This window comes from Pleuronectes platessa, chromosome 14, assembly GCF_947347685.1.
Source record: "Pleuronectes platessa chromosome 14, fPlePla1.1, whole genome shotgun sequence".
Taxonomy (NCBI): domain Eukaryota; kingdom Metazoa; phylum Chordata; class Actinopteri; order Pleuronectiformes; family Pleuronectidae; genus Pleuronectes; species Pleuronectes platessa.
The window spans coordinates 20,739,138-20,761,152 of NC_070639.1; the positions used below are offsets into that span (position 1 = coordinate 20,739,138).

Here is a 22,015-nt window from a genome sequence, read left to right on the forward strand (position 1 = left end):
ATTTAGGCAAAGCTCACAGGTCTGGGTCGGTTCATGGGTGATGTCAGAACAAGCTGGTGAGGATTGATGTGGCTGAGGTATGATACGTAAGTGTGTAACTATAGTATTGCAATGACGTGTTGTGTGCAACTAAGTATGTGCGTCTGTTGGCTTCTAAATCTCATGGTACTCTTTAACTAAGGTTGTTAATTATTAACAGTCACTGCTTATATACCTCTACAGCTGCTGGTCAGCAGAATTTAGTTCAGTCCATTTCCTGGGCTGTGAGGAAATTAATAATAAACTGCTCATATAATAATCATTGGAATTTTAATCTTGATTCTGCAATTTATCAGTTATATCTGGTTGTCAATTAAATATAAGAAGTACTTAGTCTTTTTTGTTGTATTATTGGCGTCTTCAGAAAGTACTTTTAATGGCAATGCAGTATGATGTCACTAGTGTCATTACACTACACATATTTTCATGTTGCACAAAGTAGAAGTGACAAGTTACCTTCAACAGAATGAAAAATAGCACAAAATAAAGAAGTCACACTGAAGCAGTTACAACAAATAAGTCTGTGAAGGTTCAGCTGCTTTTGGAAATGTTTTGAATTGTAGTTTTTGTGCCAAAACACAGTGTGTTAAGGATTAGATTGGAAAGCTTTTCATACAGAGTTTACATTACATACAAAAGGTCAGTAAGAGTTTGACTGGGGAAAAACACAGAAATGTCCAAATTCAATATGCACACTCTTTAATACATCAGAGGCTTTAACATCCCAGAATCAGTTTATTCTTTTTCTTTTTCTGTATTGTTGATCATTTTGGTTTAGATGCCAGGACACAGAAATATTCCATCGTCCACTCTATTTCAGTGTCCGGAGACGTGACTCCCATTTCATCCAGAAACCTGTGAAGCAGTGAGAAACAGAGTCTGATTATATAACTTGTAGAGCACCAAGAAGACATTCAGTAAATTATTTAAAAAAAATCAAAAAATGGATACCTGGAGAAATGCTGGTGTGTGTGTGTGTGTGTGTGTGTGTGTGTGTGTGTGTGTGTGTGTGTGTGTGTGTGTGTGTGTGTGTGTGTGTGTGTGTGTGTGCGTGTGTGTGTGTGTGTGTTTTACCTCTTCTCAGTGTTGAGCAGCAGGTCGTTAGCCGCCTGAGGGTCTTTCTCCTTGTAGGTTTGGAACATGGACAGGGTCTCAATAAATCCCACCAGGTTTTTCAAAGTGATGAAAGATTTCACTTCTGTTTCGATCCTGTGGTTTCAATAAAGTAGATCAATTTTTTTTATTCAAGACAAAAATGAGAAATAGAAATAATAAATTTATCTGAGTCGTAACTTTCTTTATAACTTGTCTTTTAATTTATTTTATTGAGCATTTTATATGGCACTTGTATTTGTATACTAATTTATTTTACCTGTTTCTTCTAAACCTGATGATTTAATAAAGATTATTGTTATTTTATTAAAACCACATTTGAATTTACTTTATCGAGTCTTTTATTTTGGTCTTGCACAAACTCATGAATAACGTTCCCCTGAATAGGACACAGATGTTCTTTAAAGGACCAAAACTTATTCTCTGAGAAACCAAACAAAATGTTTAAACAATTTTGTTATCCGTATTTTAAAGGCTAGGATATATAATGAGGCCTAATTTGTCAGCCGACAGTTAATTCTAGGTATTACAGAGGTGTACTTGGCATTGGTCAGTTAAGTTTCTGTGTTGTAATTACCGTTCTTTGTCTGGAAAAGGGATGGCAGAGTATAACTCCTCCAGTTTACTGTTACACTGAGCTTCTGGGATGTTGCTGGTGTATGGCATCAGCAGCTGTTTCACCTGGAAGTGAATAAAGATAAAAACATGAATCCTTTACTCTATGCACTGACTTTTGTTGTGTGTCTGTATGTATGTTTAAATAATATATAATGTAAGTAATATAAACTAACATTGAAAACAAATTTAACAGTAAAAACTGCAGTTTTATAAATCTGTATGTTTGCTGTTGTTATTAATGATGGTAGTGGCAGGAGCTAGAGAGCAGCTCCAGGAGAACCTGGGGGAGTTGATTGGCTGATTAGTTGGACAATTAACTCTCCCTTGATTCAAAAGAGCGGCCACAGGGGAAGAGACACAAAAGAGACACGAAAGAGACACGAAGGAGACACATGAGGAGAAACTCATGAGAGTCACAGAGACAGACAAAGAGACAGATGACGGAGCTGAGCTGCTACGTCGTGAGAAACTGCTTGTCAATGTATGTTTAGTGATTTGGAATCTATGTTTGGTGCAGTTTAATTAATAAAAAAGAGGCTTAAAAGCAACAGGTTCACCTCTGGCAGTGGTGGGGGAGACCCCGGTGGCATCGACATGAGTCACAGTAGCATTATCTCCACTTTACTGGATACCTTTGGAAGTTGTGGTGTTCTCTTATTTTCACATTTGACTAAAACAAGGATTTTAGTTATTACACCCACCTCTTCATAGAGGCTGTTAAGTTGTTCTCCACAGTTCTGGTAGGAAAGACTGTTTTTCTGATTGGTGTAACTCAGCAGAGCAATGCAGCCCCGGGGCTTCAGAACCCGATTGGCCTCAGCCAGGAACCTGGAGTGGTCAAACCAGTGGGCTGCTGCTGATGCCGTCACCAAGTCTACAGAGCCGTCAGAGAATGGAAGCTCCTCTGCTCTCCCTTTCCTACAGGTGCAATGGACAGAACATCCTGTGAGTCCAGATAAATAGCACAGAGAGAGACAACTGGACACTGTTCACTAACACAACCATTACCACTGGTTATATGAACGCTTCTCTTGGAAGTGATTTTGCCCAAGAATAAACCACTACAGGTAGGTATCTGGGTACCATAGAAACATAACTCAACCTCACAGTTAAGTCTCCTTCAGGGGCTTATCTAGAAGGATTTCACACTTCATACATGAGAATACCCTCACTGACACCTCAGAAAAGGTGCGTAGTATTTCTGGGATTCCCGGGTGCCTGTAACACATTGGAGTTGTCGCCAAGCTGATCAGAGAGGTACACTAAGGGAAGGGGGGCCTTGTGTATTGACATGACCCCATTAAGGCATTTGGCTCAATACCCAATGGTTGAGATTACTCTTACATAGGAAATTGAAGGCAGAGGCCCTCAGTCCAAGTGCTAAGGCGTTTTGGACAAATTCGCTGTCACCAAATCATCACTGTCTAGAGATAGGGGTGGATCCTAGTAAAGCTAATTTCTGCAGCCTAGGCAGAGCACTTTATGAGAGGAACAATAAACTCCATATCACAATCAGGAGCCTCGAAGAATATTTGTACAAATTAACAAACACTATTTTACACTATTTAGGTTGTTTCCAGGTTAGCGTAACACCGCCTCCAGATGTCTTACCTGTACTCGATGTTGGAGAACCCGGGCACAGCTCTGGCCTCCTCCAGCTGACACTCACTGATGTCAATTCCCACGACTTCTTTAAAGTGCGGCGCCAACAGACGAGTGGTCTGGCCTGTCCCACATCCCAGATTTACTGCCAGCACATGTGGCTGTACCTTCTGAGGATGTCAACATTGATGTTGTTGTTGTTGTTGGTGGTGGTGGTGGTGGTGGTGCTGGTTTTGTTGATGTTGTTATTGTTATTATTATTATTATTATTATTATTATTATTATTATTATTATTATTAGGTTGCTAGAATCGCTCTAACATAACAGTTAGGAAGAAGTACCACATGCACACTCGCATTTGTACACACACACACACACACACACACACAAACACACTTACTATGGTTATTTTTGGATAAATTCATCTAATTTATTTCCAGGAGACTTATCATAACTAAGCATAATCATAACCACTACTTGCTTACAATAACCCTAACCCAACATTGACCTTGACGCTAACTTTAACCTCAACCACTGACCCACAAATTTAAAGGATGGTTGGCTGGCAGACACACACACAAACACACACACACACTCTCTCTCTCTCTCTCCTTCTCTCTCTCTCTCTCTCTCTCTCTTTGGATTTGATTTGATTTGATCTCATCTGTTTGGACAGGTGTTGGCCATAAGGCTTCCTGCGATGCTGATACACCAAAGGATTTGCCCCCGTGATAATGGTATGTATGTTCACTCCTCCTCTCAGGGTGCGCTTCACAGTTTGCTTTTGTTATTCTGCCGAAGTCAAGTGAGGACAAATTGTTCAACTGTGTTTATTTATAGGATTGGTATTAGCATGTTGTAGAGAGAGATCGGAGAAGCTCTCCAACTACAACTTCATCAGCTTGAGTTAAAACATATGCAGTCCAGAATCTAAACATCGAAAGAGATAAAGTACAGTAGATGTCCTAAATTTGAATGGGATCAGGGAGGACAATATACTGAAGATAGTAACAAATAATACTTTCCAACTTATCCTCAAATGAACCGTAAAAAAAAAAGAGAAAATCCAGTTGTGAAAACAGTCATTTCTGTCACTTCTGGTTTTTCAGGCTCCACAACAGTGTATAAGAGGATTCAAAGGGGGGAAAAAGCCTTTCTGGCAAAAGGGGGCAATTAACTGACAGAAAAAGCGCCTCAAGGAATTTCAGACATCTTTTCAGAAACCTTTGAAAAAGCCCGATATGGAAAATGTGGAAAATGTTCACCTATAATGTTATCTGCTGTTTGTATATCGCATACAAATATGCTAGGAATTTGTCTCCTGCTTCAATGTTGTTTGCAACACTGAGTTAGGGTTGTGTTGAAAGCTTTCAACCACTATCATCTGTGTTTTTTTGTTGGTTTTTATTTTAAATAAGTGACTTTAAAATTGATATATAAAGCAATCCTTATCACTCCAACCATTTTTCAACCCAAAACCTTTATTCTTTACTTAAACATCACAGAAGGTATGTGGCCATGCAGCAGCTTTGTGAGGCTGGGATCAAGGCTCAGCTGTGTTTTGACAAAAGAATGTATATGGTTTCAGCTCAGGCAAATCCGACACCGGACATCTGGTGGACAGCCCAAGGCGAACCACAGCCACCCCTGACATCACAACTGCAGCCATTAAGGAAGCTCAGTCAGACAGAAGTGGATTTGACAGAAGGAAAGTCAATGCCATTCGTGGTAGAATATGTGAGCAGGCGTATTGTATATCAAACAGTCTTGTTGTGATCACTTGTTGTGATCGGCTTCCTCCATGATCAAGATCCACTATCACAATCTCCCGTATTCAGTGTTAGGATCAAACTTGGTCCGACCGTGTGAAGAGTGTTGCAGTTGTTACTGAGAAAACTTTAATTTTAATGAGTTGAGCTATAGAGAGCGAATTGGTTAACAATCTGACACCTCGAAGAAAGCTGGCAACATTCAGGAAATAAGACAAGACGTCAGGACAAGAGGAAACCAGCTGCGACATCACCCACGTGTTTGTGAGCTGCTGCTGCTTTTAAGACTTGAGTTTGGAATTTTAATCAGCAGCATCTTGGCTTTTTAAACAAGAAATAACCATATTGTTGGAGCCTGACTGAGAACTCCAGGTCACTGCACACCCACCCACACCTGCAAACTACCGGAAACTTGAGATTCTAAAGTCCCAGGGAACCTTTTTACTTTGTATTGAAGTTTTCATATAGACTTCAATACAAATTTACTTATTTTTCCAACCAAAGGAGTCGCCCTCTGCTGGTCTATTGAGATAATACAGGTCTCAGGCACTCCCGTATTGGCATCACTTTTTAAACAGGCTATGATTCCAACGTATCAGCTATAGGGTTTATATTGTCCTTACATCCAGATTGACCCTCTCAATAACAGAACCTCCTGCTGTCTTGACACCTGCAGGGTTTTCCAAAGATATCATCAAATGCATGGAATCAGATTTTCAAGCAAATATTTGACACTTATCAAAGCTTTTTACCACTTACCCTGAAGCAGCAATTATTAAACCTCTATGGTGTCCTTCATAAGGTTGTTTGTCAACAGCCTAACATCTTATAGCCCCTAAACATCTGTTTTTGATGTTTTCTAGACAAGATTTCAACCACGTCACAGAACAAGTCTTTACTGTAGATTAAGTCTTGAATGACATTCCACCTCCACAGTGGAAAAGTTCTGCAGTGAACGATTGTATGAACATGTTAACACAATTACAAAACCAAGCTTTACCTCAATGAACACAATAGGAATCGGAGAACTGGAATGATGTCTCTATTATGACATCATTCCAGTTCTCCGATTTTTAAACTGACTTCCTGTGTGTTTAAATACATTTTCTTGTTATGATGTTTCCATTCCTCTCAGACCATCTGGGACACGTCTGCTTCCTGTTCCGAAGCTACAGTAAACATGGAGAAGCAGCACTCAATTTGTATCTATCATATATCTGGGACGAATTCCAAGAAAACTTTTGCTCCTCTACAAATCCCATTTTGTTTTAATCAAAGTGTAAAACATCACAATCAATTCACTTTATAGCTACTCACAAGGTGCTTCTGAATGTCAAATGATGTTTGATCATAAACAAAAGTATTAGAGAAATTAAAAATAAGATTTGAAAGTTTTTTAATCTATATTTGATGGCTTAATCCCACAAACAATTGGAGAATCGTGTCTTTCACTTACAACACTTACACCACTACTTACTGTGTGTGTCACATGTGGCTGTCAGTTCACATCCAGCTGTGACTGTGACAGCAGCAGTGACATCAGCCCCACCGGCCTTGAGTCTTAATCTTGCAGAAAGCGAGTCTGACACTGGGGGGGGGGGGGAGTTCGCTCTCCCTGCTGGAAACACATGACCCAGATGTCAGCGTATCTTGTCAACTCAATTTACCGGAGAAAAACACCTCTGCGAGAACATGACTAACGCACTTGTCACAACGATACATATCCTGTTTTATACCTTGTTTGCTTTAGTTATGCTCAGAGGCTGTTGGGAAAATTAAGAAGGGCTATGCTATTTTTGTAAATATAAAAGCAAACTATTAATAAGCAGGGTAGGGGTCATCAAAAGTGAATATCATCAGGTGACTACATGATGAAAACAAGTGGAAAAGTAGTGGATATAGATATTTCAGTTCGGGCAAAATCATATAGTAACATAAGGAATATCTGAATATAGAACTCAGTAGTCAGGGAGGACGTTCAGCTTCAGCACATGTGAGTGGAGATGAGAACATGTGTACAGCAGATCTGCTTCTTGTTTGAAGTCGCTCCAACTCCCTGAGCAGTGTTTGACCAGAGACAGGAAACATAATCAAAGTGTGAGTTATTATCCGAGTCTGACATCACCGACGTTAATATCTCGTCAATATACTCTGTCAAAAACTGTACTTGCTCCCATTTGAACTCTTAACACCCACATATTATCTTTTACTTCTGATCAGTCTTCTTTCATTTGAATACAGCAGGAGGGAAAGTTGTTGGTTGGGACTAATACAAATGAGTTCTAAATCCTATTTGTATGTTCAGCTCTTATGTAATGTGTTAAATCTATGCACATGAAATCATTGGCGACATTGACAACCTGTTATAAGAGGGAACATCCAATTGTGAAAAGAGACATCAATAGAAATGAATCACTTGAGTTGAGTGTGTATTTGTGTGAGAAGAGAGAGTCGGAGCTGCTGAAGTTTAAACTGGTGCAACTGAAACAACAAATAGAAAGGAAGGTTTGTTTGTCCCAGATCGAGCAAATGTTTTTTTTAAGTGAACACTGGGAACACTTGCATTTTGCCTCACTTGGTATTTGTAATGAAACACTTAATTAAACACAATCATTTTAAAGATTTTACTGTTTTCTTGGAGAATGCTTTTATTCTCTACGTAACAGGGGATCATATCAATTATATTTTAGTTCATCAACGTGGAAGAGGGTAAAGGCAAAGACTTTGAAAAGCAAAGTGAAATGATAAAATGTTTAATTAAATATTTATAGATATCAAGAATATTTAATGTGTGGAAAAATCTTTTGCAGTCTGTGACTGTTTGAAGTGTTGGACCCTCAGACATCAGCAGACTCTCCTTGAATGTTCCCTGGTGATTATCTTCCACTAGAGCCTCATTCAGCTCTTCACATTGTTCTGCTCTCCACCAACTCCAACACAAAGCTGCACTGAGATCAGGTGAGTGATTCGGCCAATGGAAGATGTCGCCAGCCCATAGTGCTGCCAGGTCCAGACAGTACAGTTATCGAACCCTTTAAAATCTCTACCACCACATCTGTATCTCTGTCACATGATAAAAAGGGAGGACTTGTGTAAAACATGACAAACCTGCAGGGCACACACACTCTGAGACACTAAGGCCATGTGAATAGAGAAGTGAGAGCTAAGTTTCAGTTGGAAATCCTGCAAAGTGGCTATTGATACCTCACCTGAGAGATGGTTCTCTGGAATAACATGTCATGGGTGGAAATAAATGTATTAAGAGGCACAAGTCATCCTGAGGAACTTTTTTTCCCTTATGCACAGATCATCGGAGGTTATTAAAGGTGACTGGATGTTTTCCACTCTTTGGTGCCTCCCAGGAAACTGAGTGGGGTTAGTGCTACTGGTTTCCTGCCAAGTCACAGAGCTACAGGCAGTGTCCTCTTCAGATCATCTCACCCTGAGCCTGCGTGTCAGTGGTGATTTGCCTGTGCTCTGTTAGACTTATGTTGAGTGTTTATTCGCACACATTCACACGTGGATCTGAATGGTTTGTGTTCAAATGTAGCTGTTAAAAGAAGTTTAAAAAGTGGATTCAAGCAAACATTGTGACCTCTGGTTTAACTTTCCCCTGAACACCTGTCTGGAATCAGAGATTAGAGGAGCAGACGATCAAAGAGATCAGTGACAATCTTGGAAAGCAAGTGTGGAGATGTCTGAGAATGATTCTCCACCGAGACTCTTCTGGAGCAGAAGAAGCAAGATCCGTCTCAGCTCTGTCACCACAACACAGAGAAATTCTCCTCAAAGACACATCTAGGATCATTTAATAAAAGTCTTGTAGAGAAAAATATTTAAAGGTTCACAGCTTTTCTAAAATTAAGACCAGATATTGGAAAATGTAAAAAGAAGGAATCGTGGGATCTTCTCGAGGAACAGAATGTTGGCTTCTTGAAATTGTTGTCACATCAAGCAGCTGAAGACGTTCTTATACTTCCATGTTTGCTTTTCTTTCACCTTCTGTCCATTTCACCTCAAACCAGCTTCATCAGGTTTAAGTTCGTAGACCAGGGGTGTCCAAACTACGGCCCGCGGGCCATCTGCGGCCCCCCATCCATTTTAAATTGGCCCGCCTCAAAAAAAATAAAATAATAATAAATTAAAAAAATTAAAAAATTAAATATTTTTTTTTAAACTAGCAATTTAGTAACACTTAAATGAAACTTAATTATAGCACTATGTAGTTTTGCTCCATTTTTGAAGAAATTGTACTTTCTTGATTCTTGTTGTTCGGGGTTTGTTCCCTCGGGTACCCTTGAATGCATTGATTGTGAATCGCTTTGGATTAAAGCGTCAGCTAAATGAATTGTAATGTAATGGACTATTGCCCACTGTATTGTACTTCTCAGTTTAGACACTAGGTGGCGCCCATCTCACCCCTGACCTGCCAGCTGTCCCTCAGAACACCGCCACGCCCCCCGCCCTGAGCGATGCAATTGAGGGGCATTGTCAACGGTCCGCTCCAGGGCATGGGGGCGGGGCGGCGTAAGTGGCCAGAAAGGTAATTGGCTATCACCAATACCACTCGTAGACACTCGGTCTGCGTGGCATGGCTCCCTCATGCTCCAGCTCCTCCCGGGCTGGACTCTCCAGCAGCTCCTTCGAACTGGTTCCCCAGGTCAACGGATCAGGCTGAGACAAAGCAGGCGCATTGTGCAGCAGATTGTAGAGGCGATTCCTACGGTTCCTGTTCTTATTGCCTCTTCTGCGTGGGGGACGAATAAACAAAGAGTCAGGAAGGATGGCAGTGTAAATGAGAAACTCTGAATATCAAGCTTTTCCACCAATTTGGAACCTACTACAAAATTATTATCACTGACCTAAACAGAAGCAAAACAAAACCCTAATAACTGATTTATTTTTAAATTAATGGATTCTAGTTAATCAAAGTTAAAAATATCCTGCTAGCAGAAAAGATAAATATCAAAATCACAGAGACACTCTCCTCAAGTTTCAGAGAAACCTAACACCAACAGGATCCTTCAAATCAGACAGCGTTGTCATCTCATACCTTCCGTCGAAGTCTGCCTTCTCTTGAGGAGGGGTGGAGGGTTGTGGTGAGGGGCTGGACTGCAGCGCTGAGAAGCAGTTGAGCCCTGCAGAGATGAAACGTTAAAAGAGAGAAAAGTGAAAAATAACGATTGTGGGTGATCAGAGTCAAGGTCCAGTCATTAAGAGGAAGATGCTTCACCTGACTCCATGTACAGGATATGCTGTAAGTTACTGTTTTATATCAGGGTTTCATCAAGTTCAATTTAAAACCTTTTTAAGAACATAATGAAGGAAATTCTGGTAAAATGTAATAGATATGAAAGACTATCAGACTCCCAGATTTCTAACAAGCTTCATATCTTAGATGAATCAGTGACAACTACAGCTAAACAGAGCGGAGCAGCCGAAACATTGTGAAGTGAGTGACACCCTTCCATCGTTAAGTGTTGTAGTATGAACTCCAAACAGGGACACGACTCCTGATCAGCAGGTCATGAAGTGTGAACTGCACAGTGATCTGATAGGTTTGAAAGTCATGTGGTGTGACCTCACCTGAGTCACCGGCCTTGGCTCCTCCACCACTGCCCTTCACCAATGGGACTTGAGCCCAGGGGCCCTGCTGGATCTTCTCGTCCACTTTTCTTGGTTCCTCCTTCTCTTTAATTGCCTCCTTGTGGACAATGGTTAGCGGACCCTGCCTGGGTCCTCTGGACACCCAGTTGTTCTGAAAAAAAATAAATGTACATTTTCAAAGTAATTTAAATGTTTGAAGTCTGTAGCCAATCCTCCAGATTTTACCCGGCCGTCACGTCTGACACCGATTTAAGTTTCCATGGAACATGACCAGTTACCACATGGTAATTGTTTGTCATTGTTTTTGTGATTCCAATGTAGAAATATGAGCAAATCAACTATTAGGGACAGAGAGTAAATAGCAGCTTCACGTCTCCTGTATGCAGTGCATTTGTACAATCCTCACAGTAGAAGGTTTGAAAAACGTAGAATGGTAAGATCTGTGTCAAAGCCTCAGACAGCTCATCTCACCTTGGAGACCTTTGGGATATTCTTGGAGTCTCTGGTCCTTCTTTTGGTCCTATTAGGCACAGTGGTCCAGGGCTCCTCCTTCTTCACAAGCTGATCTCTCTGCTCACTTGGATCTGTGGAGACACACCCACACACAAAACAAAAAAAACGAACAGGGAAATATAGGTTTAAGATTAGTTCACAGGAAATACAGTGCAGTCAGACGGCTGTGAAAGTGGCAGACAGAGTGACATTTCTGACAGTTTCTGTGGCATGCTGCGTTACAAGATGAAATATTATAGCTCAGCTAGCAGATGGGAGGGAGTGAGGGGGCTTCCTGTCTGCTGTTGGGCCTGAAAGCATCTCTGCAGGTTATATGGACAGGAAGTCTACAGACTGGTTTCCTGAGTCACTATAGCTGTGTCGATGTGATTCTAAACCTTAAAGAGGATTTAGACTGCAGGACTGACCTGGCTGTCTCTTGGTGTCATTGGAGAGCAGTTGTTGTTGCACTTTCGGACCCTGCTCGGGTCCTCTGGACACCCAGTTGTGCTGAAGAAAAAAAAATGTTCAGAACCACAATGACTTCAAACCTGAATCAGTGTTAAACAGATTTCATTGCTCTTTATCTTTGACAGATCAGAGAATTTAGGAGCATGTGTGGGTTTTATCACACAGTCCTAGATACATTTTGGCATAAACAGAGGACTCACCAATCTCAGGTCTATAATAGCCTGCAACATTAATCGTATTTGAGATGAAGTTTTCCCCTCTTCGACGATCTTTTCAATCTGGATAAAATACTCATCCATCTGAGGCTGGTGAGAAACAGAGGGAGAGTGGTTAATTTGAGACATGAAGTTCATGTTCAGCATGTCTCCATTCAATCTACCAGACACTGCTGACAAAAAGTTCACATCACATCTTCATCCCTGCAAACAACGCATTTCTCTTAATATTTAGTTTTGGAAAGGGAAACCAGCCGCATATTATCCTCTAGATTATATTCGAAGCTTTCAATCTGTAGCCCTTCAGACCTTTTCTAAGACCGTAATAAAATAAATTTAGGATTTATGTCAAATGTACTACTTCCAGCTCACCTTGGCCTCCTCTAAGTCAAGGACCTTGCCCATGGTGGTGAGCAGGTCACACAGACACTCTACAGACTCTTTGTCTCGGTGGTTCAGCAGCCTGACCACGCAGTCATGAATGATGGCCGCCGTTTGCATCTTGAGCTTGAAGATTTCGCTGTCCTCGGCCTTCTGCAGATTTATCACAAGTCGGTGACGATCCGTCTAATGGGACCAAGGAAACAAACATATGGAAAGAGTTGAAACCAAAACTAAAAGATGTTTCGGGAAAGATCCGGCGTCACACTTAAGTCAGGTAAATCAGGCTTGAAACAATCATTGAAACATTTAGTGTAACCAATGACACTGACACGATATGCAGATCTAGTTGCATTCAGACATATGAGAACTGAAATGTCTGTGTCAGTTGCTACAGACACTGTCTGGAACTTTTCCAACCGGTTCCTGATGAAAATGTGCAGAAATGTTGATAACATGAAAAACATATATACAAGTCAGGATGCAAAAGAGATGTAATAGACGTGGCAGACGCCATTAAAGGCATCAGGGCCAAAGCCTGTGCTGTGTCCTTTCTTGATGTATCACTCAGCCCTTGGACTTAAGTGGACAAAGATCATAGCCAAAGTTTGCAAATAGAACAGGGAGCTAGGCAATAAAACGATATCAATAAGTATCGTTATATAATTCTCATCAATAGCTGAATAAATAAAGTCAGTCTCTTATATCTTTATCTTCTAACACTGGGAAATTGTACGGTTACACAGACAAAGGGGTGAATCCAGGGAGTTATTTTGTCACTGTCTTTTGACATTGTGGGATAGGATTTTTTTAAAAGTTTTACCAATAACCAGGGAATAATTTGTGGATCAGGGCTTCAAATCAGAGACTTTAGGCCCCTGGTGAAGCCTTTTTTGCAAGCAGGTACCAGCAAACTATTATGATGATGATGGTGGAAGAAGAGAAGCAGGAGGGAACATACAGTTGGGTAAATTACCTGATGATGCGTCTGTCTCGGCTCCGTAGCAAACTTATGGGTTTTGAGGAGATGTCCAGCAAGGTAAGAGAGGAGGGATGACAACTAAAGGTCAAGAACTTCAAAGCACATTATAGGACCGGAGCATCACTCATTTTGATAAAGGCATTAAATCTGCCTTTAAACGATTGGGCAACATCCTGTGAAAAACTGCAGTTCACTGGATGGCCACTAGTGGCCAGCTCCATGTTAAAAAGCCTGAATTAATATTCAAGGTGATAATCTCCCACAGAGCTGTTGATAACAGTCCACATCATGTCTCTTCACTTCTCTGTGAAAACATAATTATATAATGAATAATAATAATAATAATAAATACACCTGTGTATTGATTTTTGTGAAGATCGGTCAATGTGAACACGTTCCGGGGTGTAGACAGTGCTGCTCCTCCATCAGTTGGAGTCTCTGCCTGGTTCCGTTCTGTTCTACTTTTTTTGAGGGTTCTCTAAAACCTTTTCACCAATTGTGTACAACATGGCAAAAGTGCATTACATTGGGTCATATATGTTTATTATGAAAATGTATGAGCTGGTGAATGCTATATTGTGACGTTCCAAGCACCAGTGGCAATAATCATAGACTTGTCATCACTTTTGATCAAATACCACCCTCTAGTGGTATTGTCTGTGTACTTCAACAAATCCCTGATGCAATTCAAACATGCTCTGTGAATGTGAGCGTCAGCACCATGAGCGGAGAGCGAGCAGAGGTTAAAAATACTGAAGAGTGCGTGCTGCTTATTTCTAAGGAATCAGTATATAGTATCAGGGATAGGTCACCCTCCTTCTCTACTCACCATTATGCCGATGGAGGAGTGGGTGAAGTGTTTGAGTCCACAAATCACTTCTGGAGTTTCAGGGGTAAACTTTGTTGCAGCAGAATTCAATCCAATAGAAGTCAAAGGTGAGTCATTATTCAGACGTAATCAAACAACAGAAAAAACACAACATGCCTCCATGTGTCCGGAAGCCCCGACATTCATATTCAACTCAAACAGGGTCATGTACATTGTGTTTTGTTTGTTTGAATGTTTAAAATTCCATTCAGGTTGTCTGACTAGTAGACTGAAATGTTGAAATACAATTTTTTTGTAAAGTATCAAGAGATATTAATAATATTCAACATTGTGTGTAGTCAGTGAAAGGTGTTTGACCCACAGCTATCAGCCGACTCTTTGCCAGTTTCTAATGTGTGTCTGTCTCCAGCAGAAGAATCCCACTATGAGGCCCATCACCTCTATCATTGAAATCTTAATTACTGCTGATAAAATCAAATGAAGATTCGACGCAAAATCAGTATTGTGGAGGAGTCAGGGCAAATAAAACTACAGTGGTCTGCAAATAAAGAGAATATACGTCTCTGAGATTATGTAAAGTGGATGAAGGCCACATGAAAAACTGCCCAACAAAATGAACATAGACAGTGAAAGCAGAGACAATAAACACATGGAGTCTTGATTCAAGTGTCACCCTCTAGTGGTATTTTATAAAACAACCTCACACATAGATCTCCTGTGTCCACGACATTGCTGGCCGGTGTTGAAAGTGTGAGAGGTGGTCGGACTCAGGCCTCCTCTGGTTTACAGGCCAGCAGGTAGTAATACTTCACAGCCACCACCACCTCTGCCTCTGCTGAGGTCACCTGCATCACGGACATCAGCCTGGACAGAGAGGAGCATGGGAAATAAAGTGTTATGAGTCATTCAGAGAGTAAAGTCAGGGGCAACATCCTGTCCCTGTGGCAGATCTTATCTCTCAGCGTGTCATATAACAACTAGAATGGTGCAAACCTCCGCCTAAGTCTCAACAGTCTCCTTAAATTCAATGAAGCTGCACCAGATGTCACACACTCATAGATATCTGTCCCTTAAATATTCATTTCTCCCTGAGTAAAAACTAAATTCGAGATTCGGATCATCACTTAAATTTAATAGGTTCTTCAATGAATCTCTCCAGAAAGTTTCTATCTCACAAACAAATAAAGATACAAACCAACAAACCAACAAACAACCAGACAGGGGAGAAATATGAAATCCTTGGCACAGGTAATTTCCTAATAATACTAATAATATCATCATATGAGTCATTTTTCTTCATTTTCACGGACATGTGTGTTATTTGCATGCGTGTGCATAGTGTGGTGCATCAGTATTTACTTTTGACAGATGTCCTGGGAGAGTTGCTCGGCCTTCTGCGGGTCGGCTCTCAGCAGAATCTGATAGCTGGAGAAAGACTCCACCATCCCCATGTAGCCGGACAGAGGCATGGCCTTTCTCACTCTCACACACTCTTGCCTTTATGAACACACACACACACACACACACACACACACACACACACACACACACACACACACACACACACAATCATACTACTGTACTGACCGAAGTGACAAAGATTGGAAATTAATATTTAGAATTGAGAGAGAGGAATGTGTTCACTCACCACTCCTTGTCTGGGTAAGGGATGGATTCATACGCCGCCCGGTACAACTCAATAGTGCTGGGACCAATGTGAGGGTCGCGGTAGAGTTTTAAAGCTGCATAAAACTGATCAAATCATCAGAAGAGTCCATCAACTCACTGATGTCATTATACACAACTTGAGTCAGGTGTTTTACCCACTGATGGGCTTAACACAATAATAACCACTAGATGGCGATGTTGTGCGATGTGATTTGCTTGTGTTGTTTGTATTTGCTCTGATGATATTTGCCTGTTTGGTTTGTGTCAGTGGGATGAATCCTGTCTGAACACGTGCAATCTTACATATTAAAGGAAAAATGCTGTCCTCAAACTCACAGACCACAGTCCTCATGGGACTCTGGTCTTTCAATATGCAGATATACGAACAGGTCATGACTATGAATGGTTCCCTGAAGCAGGATTGATCCCTGCTATCTTTATTATTCGGGTACACATGCTTTTCATTTACCTTATCATGTGTCCTGACATGTAAGTATTTCTATAACAGGAAAAAACATTTGAAATCTGTATTCATGTGCACATTCACAGTAACCTCTCTCACTCTGCGTGTACCTCTGTGCAGACTTGGTTGAGTGCTTGCGAGCAGCAGCCGTCGTAGCTGAGCTCCATGTCCATGGTGTAGCTGAGCAGAGCCAGGCAGCCGCGGGGCTTCAGGACTCTGTGGGCCTCCAGGAGAAAGCGTGGCCTGTCGAACCAGTGGAACGCAGTCATAACCGTCAGCAGGTCCACTGAGCTGTCAGCCAACGGCAGCTCCTCAGCCGCACACTCTCTGAAGATGGGAAGGTAGCAGGAACTGAATCAAACTCCACACACACACCAGGTGAAATGCAATATGGGCCTTTCCACATTGTACAACTAATGGATTTTTAAGTACAAAAATCACTAAATCAGATTAAACTATTCATTTCTGAGTTTTAATGTTGCACCAATGCAATACATGATTAAGTCCACCATGTAACCATCTAGGTTTTACTGATACTAATATAGATATTCTAAAATATCTCAAACATTGGGAATAAATACTCCATTGATACTGGGTTTATTAAATCAATGTTCTCCATGCTTTGCGTATTCATTTTTTAAATATTTGTGTTCTTTATATTATATTGCCAAACAATACATAGGGGATTATTATTCAGTTGACTGTATGTTGGTTCTGCAGTGTGGGCCTCACAGCATGACCGACTTTCACCAGACAAGGTTCCCATTGTTCTCTCTTGTCGCCAAGTGGCTCAACAGAGCAGTAAATATAAAATATTGGTGTTATCTTGATATCTCGCCATGCATTTTTGGAATGGTTGGCTTGATTTCTCCCTCTGTAGCCAGGCAAACATGGAACAAACAAACTAACAACTGTTAAGTTCAAGAATAAAAATATGAATCCTGACTGCAGGTTGGTCCATGCTCACCTATATGTGATGTTTGCCTCCAGGGCATACTGGACAGCCAAATCCAGCTGGGCAGGACTCACATCTGTCCCCACCACGGAAGCAAAGTGTTGGGCCAGCAGCCGAGTGCCCTGTCCCGAGCCACAACCCACATCCACTGCCAGCTCAAAGGGACGAGCTTTCTGTCAAAATAACATCGCTGTGCAGTTAGTTTCAACATTTGTCCTCCAGTACTTAATATTCCAGAGGCTGCCATCCTCTTCCTACTTGCACTTACCCGTTTTTCCAGGAATCCAAGGACCTGTTGTATAAGATGTTCTGATGGAGAGACCCTGTACTTTAAGTAAGAAGATGCATGCTTCTTGCCCTCAAACAGACGGTGAGCCATTGTTAACTGATGCCTCCGTGAACAGCTGATTTATCATAAGCTTCATAAAGAGCCTAAAGCAATCGATGTAACCTTCTATTTCGTCTGCAGGCAGGCAGTCAGAACCACACACACACACACACACACACACACACACACAAAAAACACTTGCATGGACGCACACACACAAGAGGGAAACAACGGGGTGCAAGGGAACTGGGAGGCTCCATTATCTCTGCTGGTATGTGGTGTGTTTCATAATGAGGGTGTTTAAAGGGACAGCTCCCTCTCTGTGTGCAACAATGCTGAGTGACCTGAATTTAATAATAAAAATAACAAATTTAGGCAAAGCTCACAGGCATGTGTCGGTTCAAGGGTCATGTCAGAACAAGCTGGTGAGGATTGATGTGGCTGAGGTATGATACGTAAGTGTGTAACTATAGTATTGCAAAGACGTGTTGTGTGCAACTAAGTGTGTGCGTCTGTTGGCTTCTAAATCTCATGGTACTCTTTAACTAAGGTTGTTAATTATTAACAGTCACTGCTTATACACCTCTACAGCTGCTGGTCAGCAGAGTTTAGTTCAGTCCATTTCCTGCAAGGGCTGTGAGGACATGTCAACTCTGACTTCATAGGATTAATAATAAACTGCTCATATAATAATTATTGGTATTTTAAACTTGACTCTGCAATGTATCAGTTATATCTGGTTGTCAATTAAATATAAGAAGTACTTAGTCTTTTTTGTTGTATTATTGGCGTCTTCAGAAAGTACTTTTAATGGCAATGCAGTATGATGTCACTAGTGTCATTACACTACACATATTTTCATGTTGCACAAAGTAGAAGTGACAAGTTACCTTCAACAGAATGAAAAATAGCACAAAATAAAGAAGTCACACTGAAGCAGTTACAACAAATAAGTCTGTGAAGGTTCAGCTGCTTTTGGAAATGTTTTGAATTGTAGTTTTTGTGCCAAAACACAGTGTGTTAAGGATTAGATTGTAAAGCTTTTCATACAGAGTTTACATTACATACAAAAGGTCAGTAAGAGTTTGACTGGGGAAAAACACAGAAATGTCCAAATTCAATATGCACACTCTTTAATACATCAGAGGCTTTAACATCCCAGAATCAGTTTATTCTTTTTCTTTTTCTGTATTGTTGATCATTTTGGTTTAGATGCCAGGACACAGAAATATTCCATCGTCCACTCTATTTCAGTGTCCGGAGACGTGACTCCCATTTCATCCAGAAACCTGTGAAGCAGTGAGAAACAGAGTCTGATTATATAACTTGTAGAGCGCCAGGAAGACATTCAGTAAATTATTTAAAAAAAAATCAAAAAATGGATACCTGGAGAAATGCTGGTGTGTGTGTGTGTGTGTGTGTGTGTGTGTGTGTGTGTGTGTGTGTGTGTGTGTGTGTGTGTGTGTGTGTGTGTGTGTGTGTTTTACCTCTTCTCAGTGTTGAGCAGCAGGTCGTTAGCCGCCTGAGGGTCTTTCTCCTTGTAGGTTTGGAACATGGACAGGGTCTCAATAAATCCCACCAGGTTTTTCAAAGTGATGAAAGATTTCACTTCTGTTTCGATCCTGTGGTTTCAATAAAGTAGATCAATTTTTTTTATTCAAGACAAAAATGAGAAATAGAAATAATAAATTTATCTGAGTCGTAACTTTCTTTATAACTTGTCTTTTAATTTATTTTATTGAGCATTTTATATGGCACTTGTATTTGTATACTAATTTATTTTACCTGTTTCTTCTAAACCTGATGATTTAATAAAGATTATTGTTATTTTATTAAAACCACATTTGAATTTACTTTATCGAGTCTTTTATTTTGGTCTTGCACAAACTCATGAATAACGTTCCCCTAAATAGGACACAGATGTTCTTTAAAGGACCAAAACTTATTCTCTGAGAAACCAAACAAAATGTTTAAACACTTTTGTTATCCGTATTTTAAAGGCTAGGATATATAATGAGGCCTAATATGTCAGCCGACTGTTAATTCTAGGTATTACAGAGGTGTACTTGGCATTGGTCAGTTAAGTGTCTGTGTTGTAATTACCGTTCTTTTTCTGGAAAAGGGATGGCAGTGTATAACTCCTCCAGTTTACTGTTACACTGAGCTTGGATGTTGCTGGTGTATGGCATCAGCAGCTGTTTCACCTGGAAGTGAATAAAGATAAAAACATGAATCCTTTACTCTATGCACTGACTTTTGTTGTGTGTCTGTATGTATGTTTAAATAATATATAATGTAAGTAATATAAACTAACATTGAAAACAAATTTAACAGTAAAAACTGCAGTTTTATAAATCTGTATGTTTGCTGTTGTTATTAATGATGGTAGTGGCAGGAGCTAGAGAGCAGCTCCAGGAGAACCTGGGGGAGTTGATTGGCTGATTAGTTGGACAATTAACTCTCCCTTGATTCAAAAGAGCGGCCACAGGGGAAGAGACACGAAAGAGACACGAAAGAGACACGAAGGAGACACATGAGGAGAAACTCATGAGAGTCACAGAGACAGACAAAGAGACAGATGACGGAGCTGAGCTGCTACGTCGTGAGAAACTGCTTGTCAATGTATGTTTAGTGATTTGGAATCTATGATTGGTGCAGTTTAATTAATAAAAAAGAGGCTTAAAAGCAACAGGTTCACCTCTGGCAGTGGTGGGGGGGACCCCGGTGGCATCGACATGAGTCACAGTAGCATTATCTCCACTTTACTGGATACCTTTGGAAGTTGTGGTGTTCTCTTATTTTCACATTTGACTAAAACAATGATTTTAGTTATTACACCCACCTCTTCATAGAGGCTGTTAAGTTGTTCTCCACAGTTCTGGTAGGAAAGACTGTTGTTCTGATTGGTGTAACTCAGCAGAGCAATGCAGCCCCGGGGCTTCAGAACCCGATTGGCCTCAGCCAGGAACCTGGAGTGGTCAAACCAGTGGGCTGCTGCTGATGCCGTCACCAAGTCTACAGAGCCGTCAGAGAATGGAAGCTCCTCTGCTCTCCCTTTCCTGCAGGTGCAACGGACAGAACATCCTGTGAGTCCAGATAAATAGCACAGAGAGAGACAACTGGACACTGTTCACTAACACAACCATTACCACTGGTTATATGAACGCTTCTCTTGGAAGTGATTTTGCCCAAGAATAAACCACTACAGGTAGGTATCTGGGTACCATAGAAACATAACTCAACCTCACAGTTAAGTCTCCTTCAGGGGCTTATCTAGAAGGATTTCACACTTCATACATGAGAATACCCTCACTGACACCTCAGAAAAGGTGCCTAGTATTTCTGGGATTCCCGGGTGCCTGTAACACATTGGAGTTGTCGCCAAGCTGATCAGAGAGGTACACTAAGGGAAGGGGGGCCTAGTTGTGTATTGACATGACCCCATTAAGGCATTTGGCTCAATACCCAATGGTTGAGATTACTCTTACATAGGAAATTGAAGGCAGAGGCCCTCTGTCCAAGTGCTAGAGCCGTTTTGGACAAATTCGCTGTCACCAAATCATCACTGTCTAGAGATAGGGGTGGATCCTAGTAAAGCTAATTTCTGCAGCCTAGGCAGAGCACTTTATGAGAGGAACAATAAACTCCATATCACAATCAGGCGCCTCGAAGAATATTTGTACAAATTAACAAAAACTATTTTACACAATTTAGGTTGTTTCCAGGTTAGCGTAACACCGCCTCCAGATGTCTTACCTGTACTCGATGTTGGAGAACCCGGGCACAGCTCTGGCCTCCTCCAGCTGACACTCACTGATGTCAATTCCCACGACTTCTTTAAAGTGCGGCGCCAACAGACGAGTGGTCTGGCCTGTCCCACATCCCAGATCTACTGCCAGCACATGTGGCTGTACCTTCTGAGGATGTCAACATTGATGTAGTATTTGCTGTCAATATGATGAATGTTGCAGGTTCACCAACAACTCTCAGTTTTTACAACAAATAAGCAGAAGACCCTATTCCAGAGCTCGTCATGCACTTTGCTAAGTGAGTGCATTGTATCTTCATAGCACTGACCACCTCTTACCTTTTCATCTAAGTATCGCAGAAGAATATCTTTGACTTCATCTGGAGGCGCAAAGCGATACTTTTGGTAGATGGAGGCATGATCCTTCCCCTCAAAGAACCGGTGTGTCATGGTGGTGTTTCTTTTAGTCTTGTCTATCTGATCGGTTGTCAGCTGTGCCTTCTCTGTCGTTTGTTCCAGAAATCCACCTTTTTAAGAAAAGCTCCTCCTTATTTTGTTTTTCAGTCTCTTCTCAGCATTTGTTATGTACCCTTTAGATTAAGCCGTTTCCAGGACAATCTTCACACTTCACCCAATTCCAACAGGGTAGTTAAGTCTTCTTTTTAATACCTAACGCGCTGGAAAATAATCACTGTGTTCAACAGAGTTAAGTTACTAAGTAAATCCAGCTGCAGT

At 41.0% G+C, this 22,015-nt stretch overlaps 2 protein-coding genes across 2 annotated transcripts; both read right to left on the reverse strand.

Annotated features, from left to right (window-relative positions):
- Nucleotides 1–14,779: 14,779 nt before the first annotated feature.
- LOC128455937 (putative methyltransferase DDB_G0268948) lies at nt 14,780–17,789 on the reverse strand. Its single transcript, XM_053439907.1, has 6 exons — nt 17,473–17,789; nt 17,217–17,377; nt 16,360–16,576; nt 15,767–15,870; nt 15,478–15,615; nt 14,780–14,982 (listed from the first exon to the last, which is right to left on the reverse strand). Exons 1-6 carry the CDS (start codon nt 17,581–17,583, stop codon nt 14,886–14,888), a joined length of 828 nt encoding a protein of 275 aa, XP_053295882.1. The 5' UTR covers nt 17,584–17,789; the 3' UTR covers nt 14,780–14,885.
- Nucleotides 17,790–18,730: 941 nt separating this feature from the next.
- LOC128456328 (uncharacterized) lies at nt 18,731–21,730 on the reverse strand. Its single transcript, XM_053440437.1, has 6 exons — nt 21,620–21,730; nt 21,289–21,449; nt 20,375–20,591; nt 19,636–19,736; nt 19,020–19,154; nt 18,731–18,821 (listed from the first exon to the last, which is right to left on the reverse strand). The coding sequence occupies exons 1-6, from the start codon at nt 21,728–21,730 to the stop codon at nt 18,731–18,733; spliced, it is 816 nt and encodes a 271-aa protein (XP_053296412.1).
- Nucleotides 21,731–22,015: the final 285 nt, after the last annotated feature.

What these genes read in the sequence shown, in the direction of transcription:
- LOC128456328 (XM_053440437.1), bottom strand. Translation starts at nt 21,730, where the DNA reads ATGACACACCGGTTCTTTGAGGGGAAGGATCATGCCTCCATCTACCAA. An exon ending in TTCTCCAACATCGAGTACAG is followed by an intron (nt 20,592 to 21,288) that starts GTAAGACATCTG and finishes TTGCACCTGCAG; the next exon opens with GAAAGGGAGAGCAGAGGAGC. An exon ending in TTAACAGCCTCTATGAAGAG is followed by an intron (nt 19,737 to 20,374) that starts GTGGGTGTAATA and finishes ATTCACTTCCAG; the next exon opens with GTGAAACAGCTGCTGATGCC.
- LOC128455937 (XM_053439907.1), bottom strand. Translation starts at nt 17,583, where the DNA reads ATGGCTCACCGTCTGTTTGAGGGCAAGAAGCATGCATCTTCTTACTTA. An exon ending in TCAACCAAGTCTGCACAGAG is followed by an intron (nt 15,871 to 16,359) that starts GTACACGCAGAG and finishes TGATTTGATCAG; the next exon opens with TTTTATGCAGCTTTAAAACT. An exon ending in CCTTACCCAGACAAGGAGTG is followed by an intron (nt 15,616 to 15,766) that starts GTGAGTGAACAC and finishes GTGTTCATAAAG; the next exon opens with GCAAGAGTGTGTGAGAGTGA.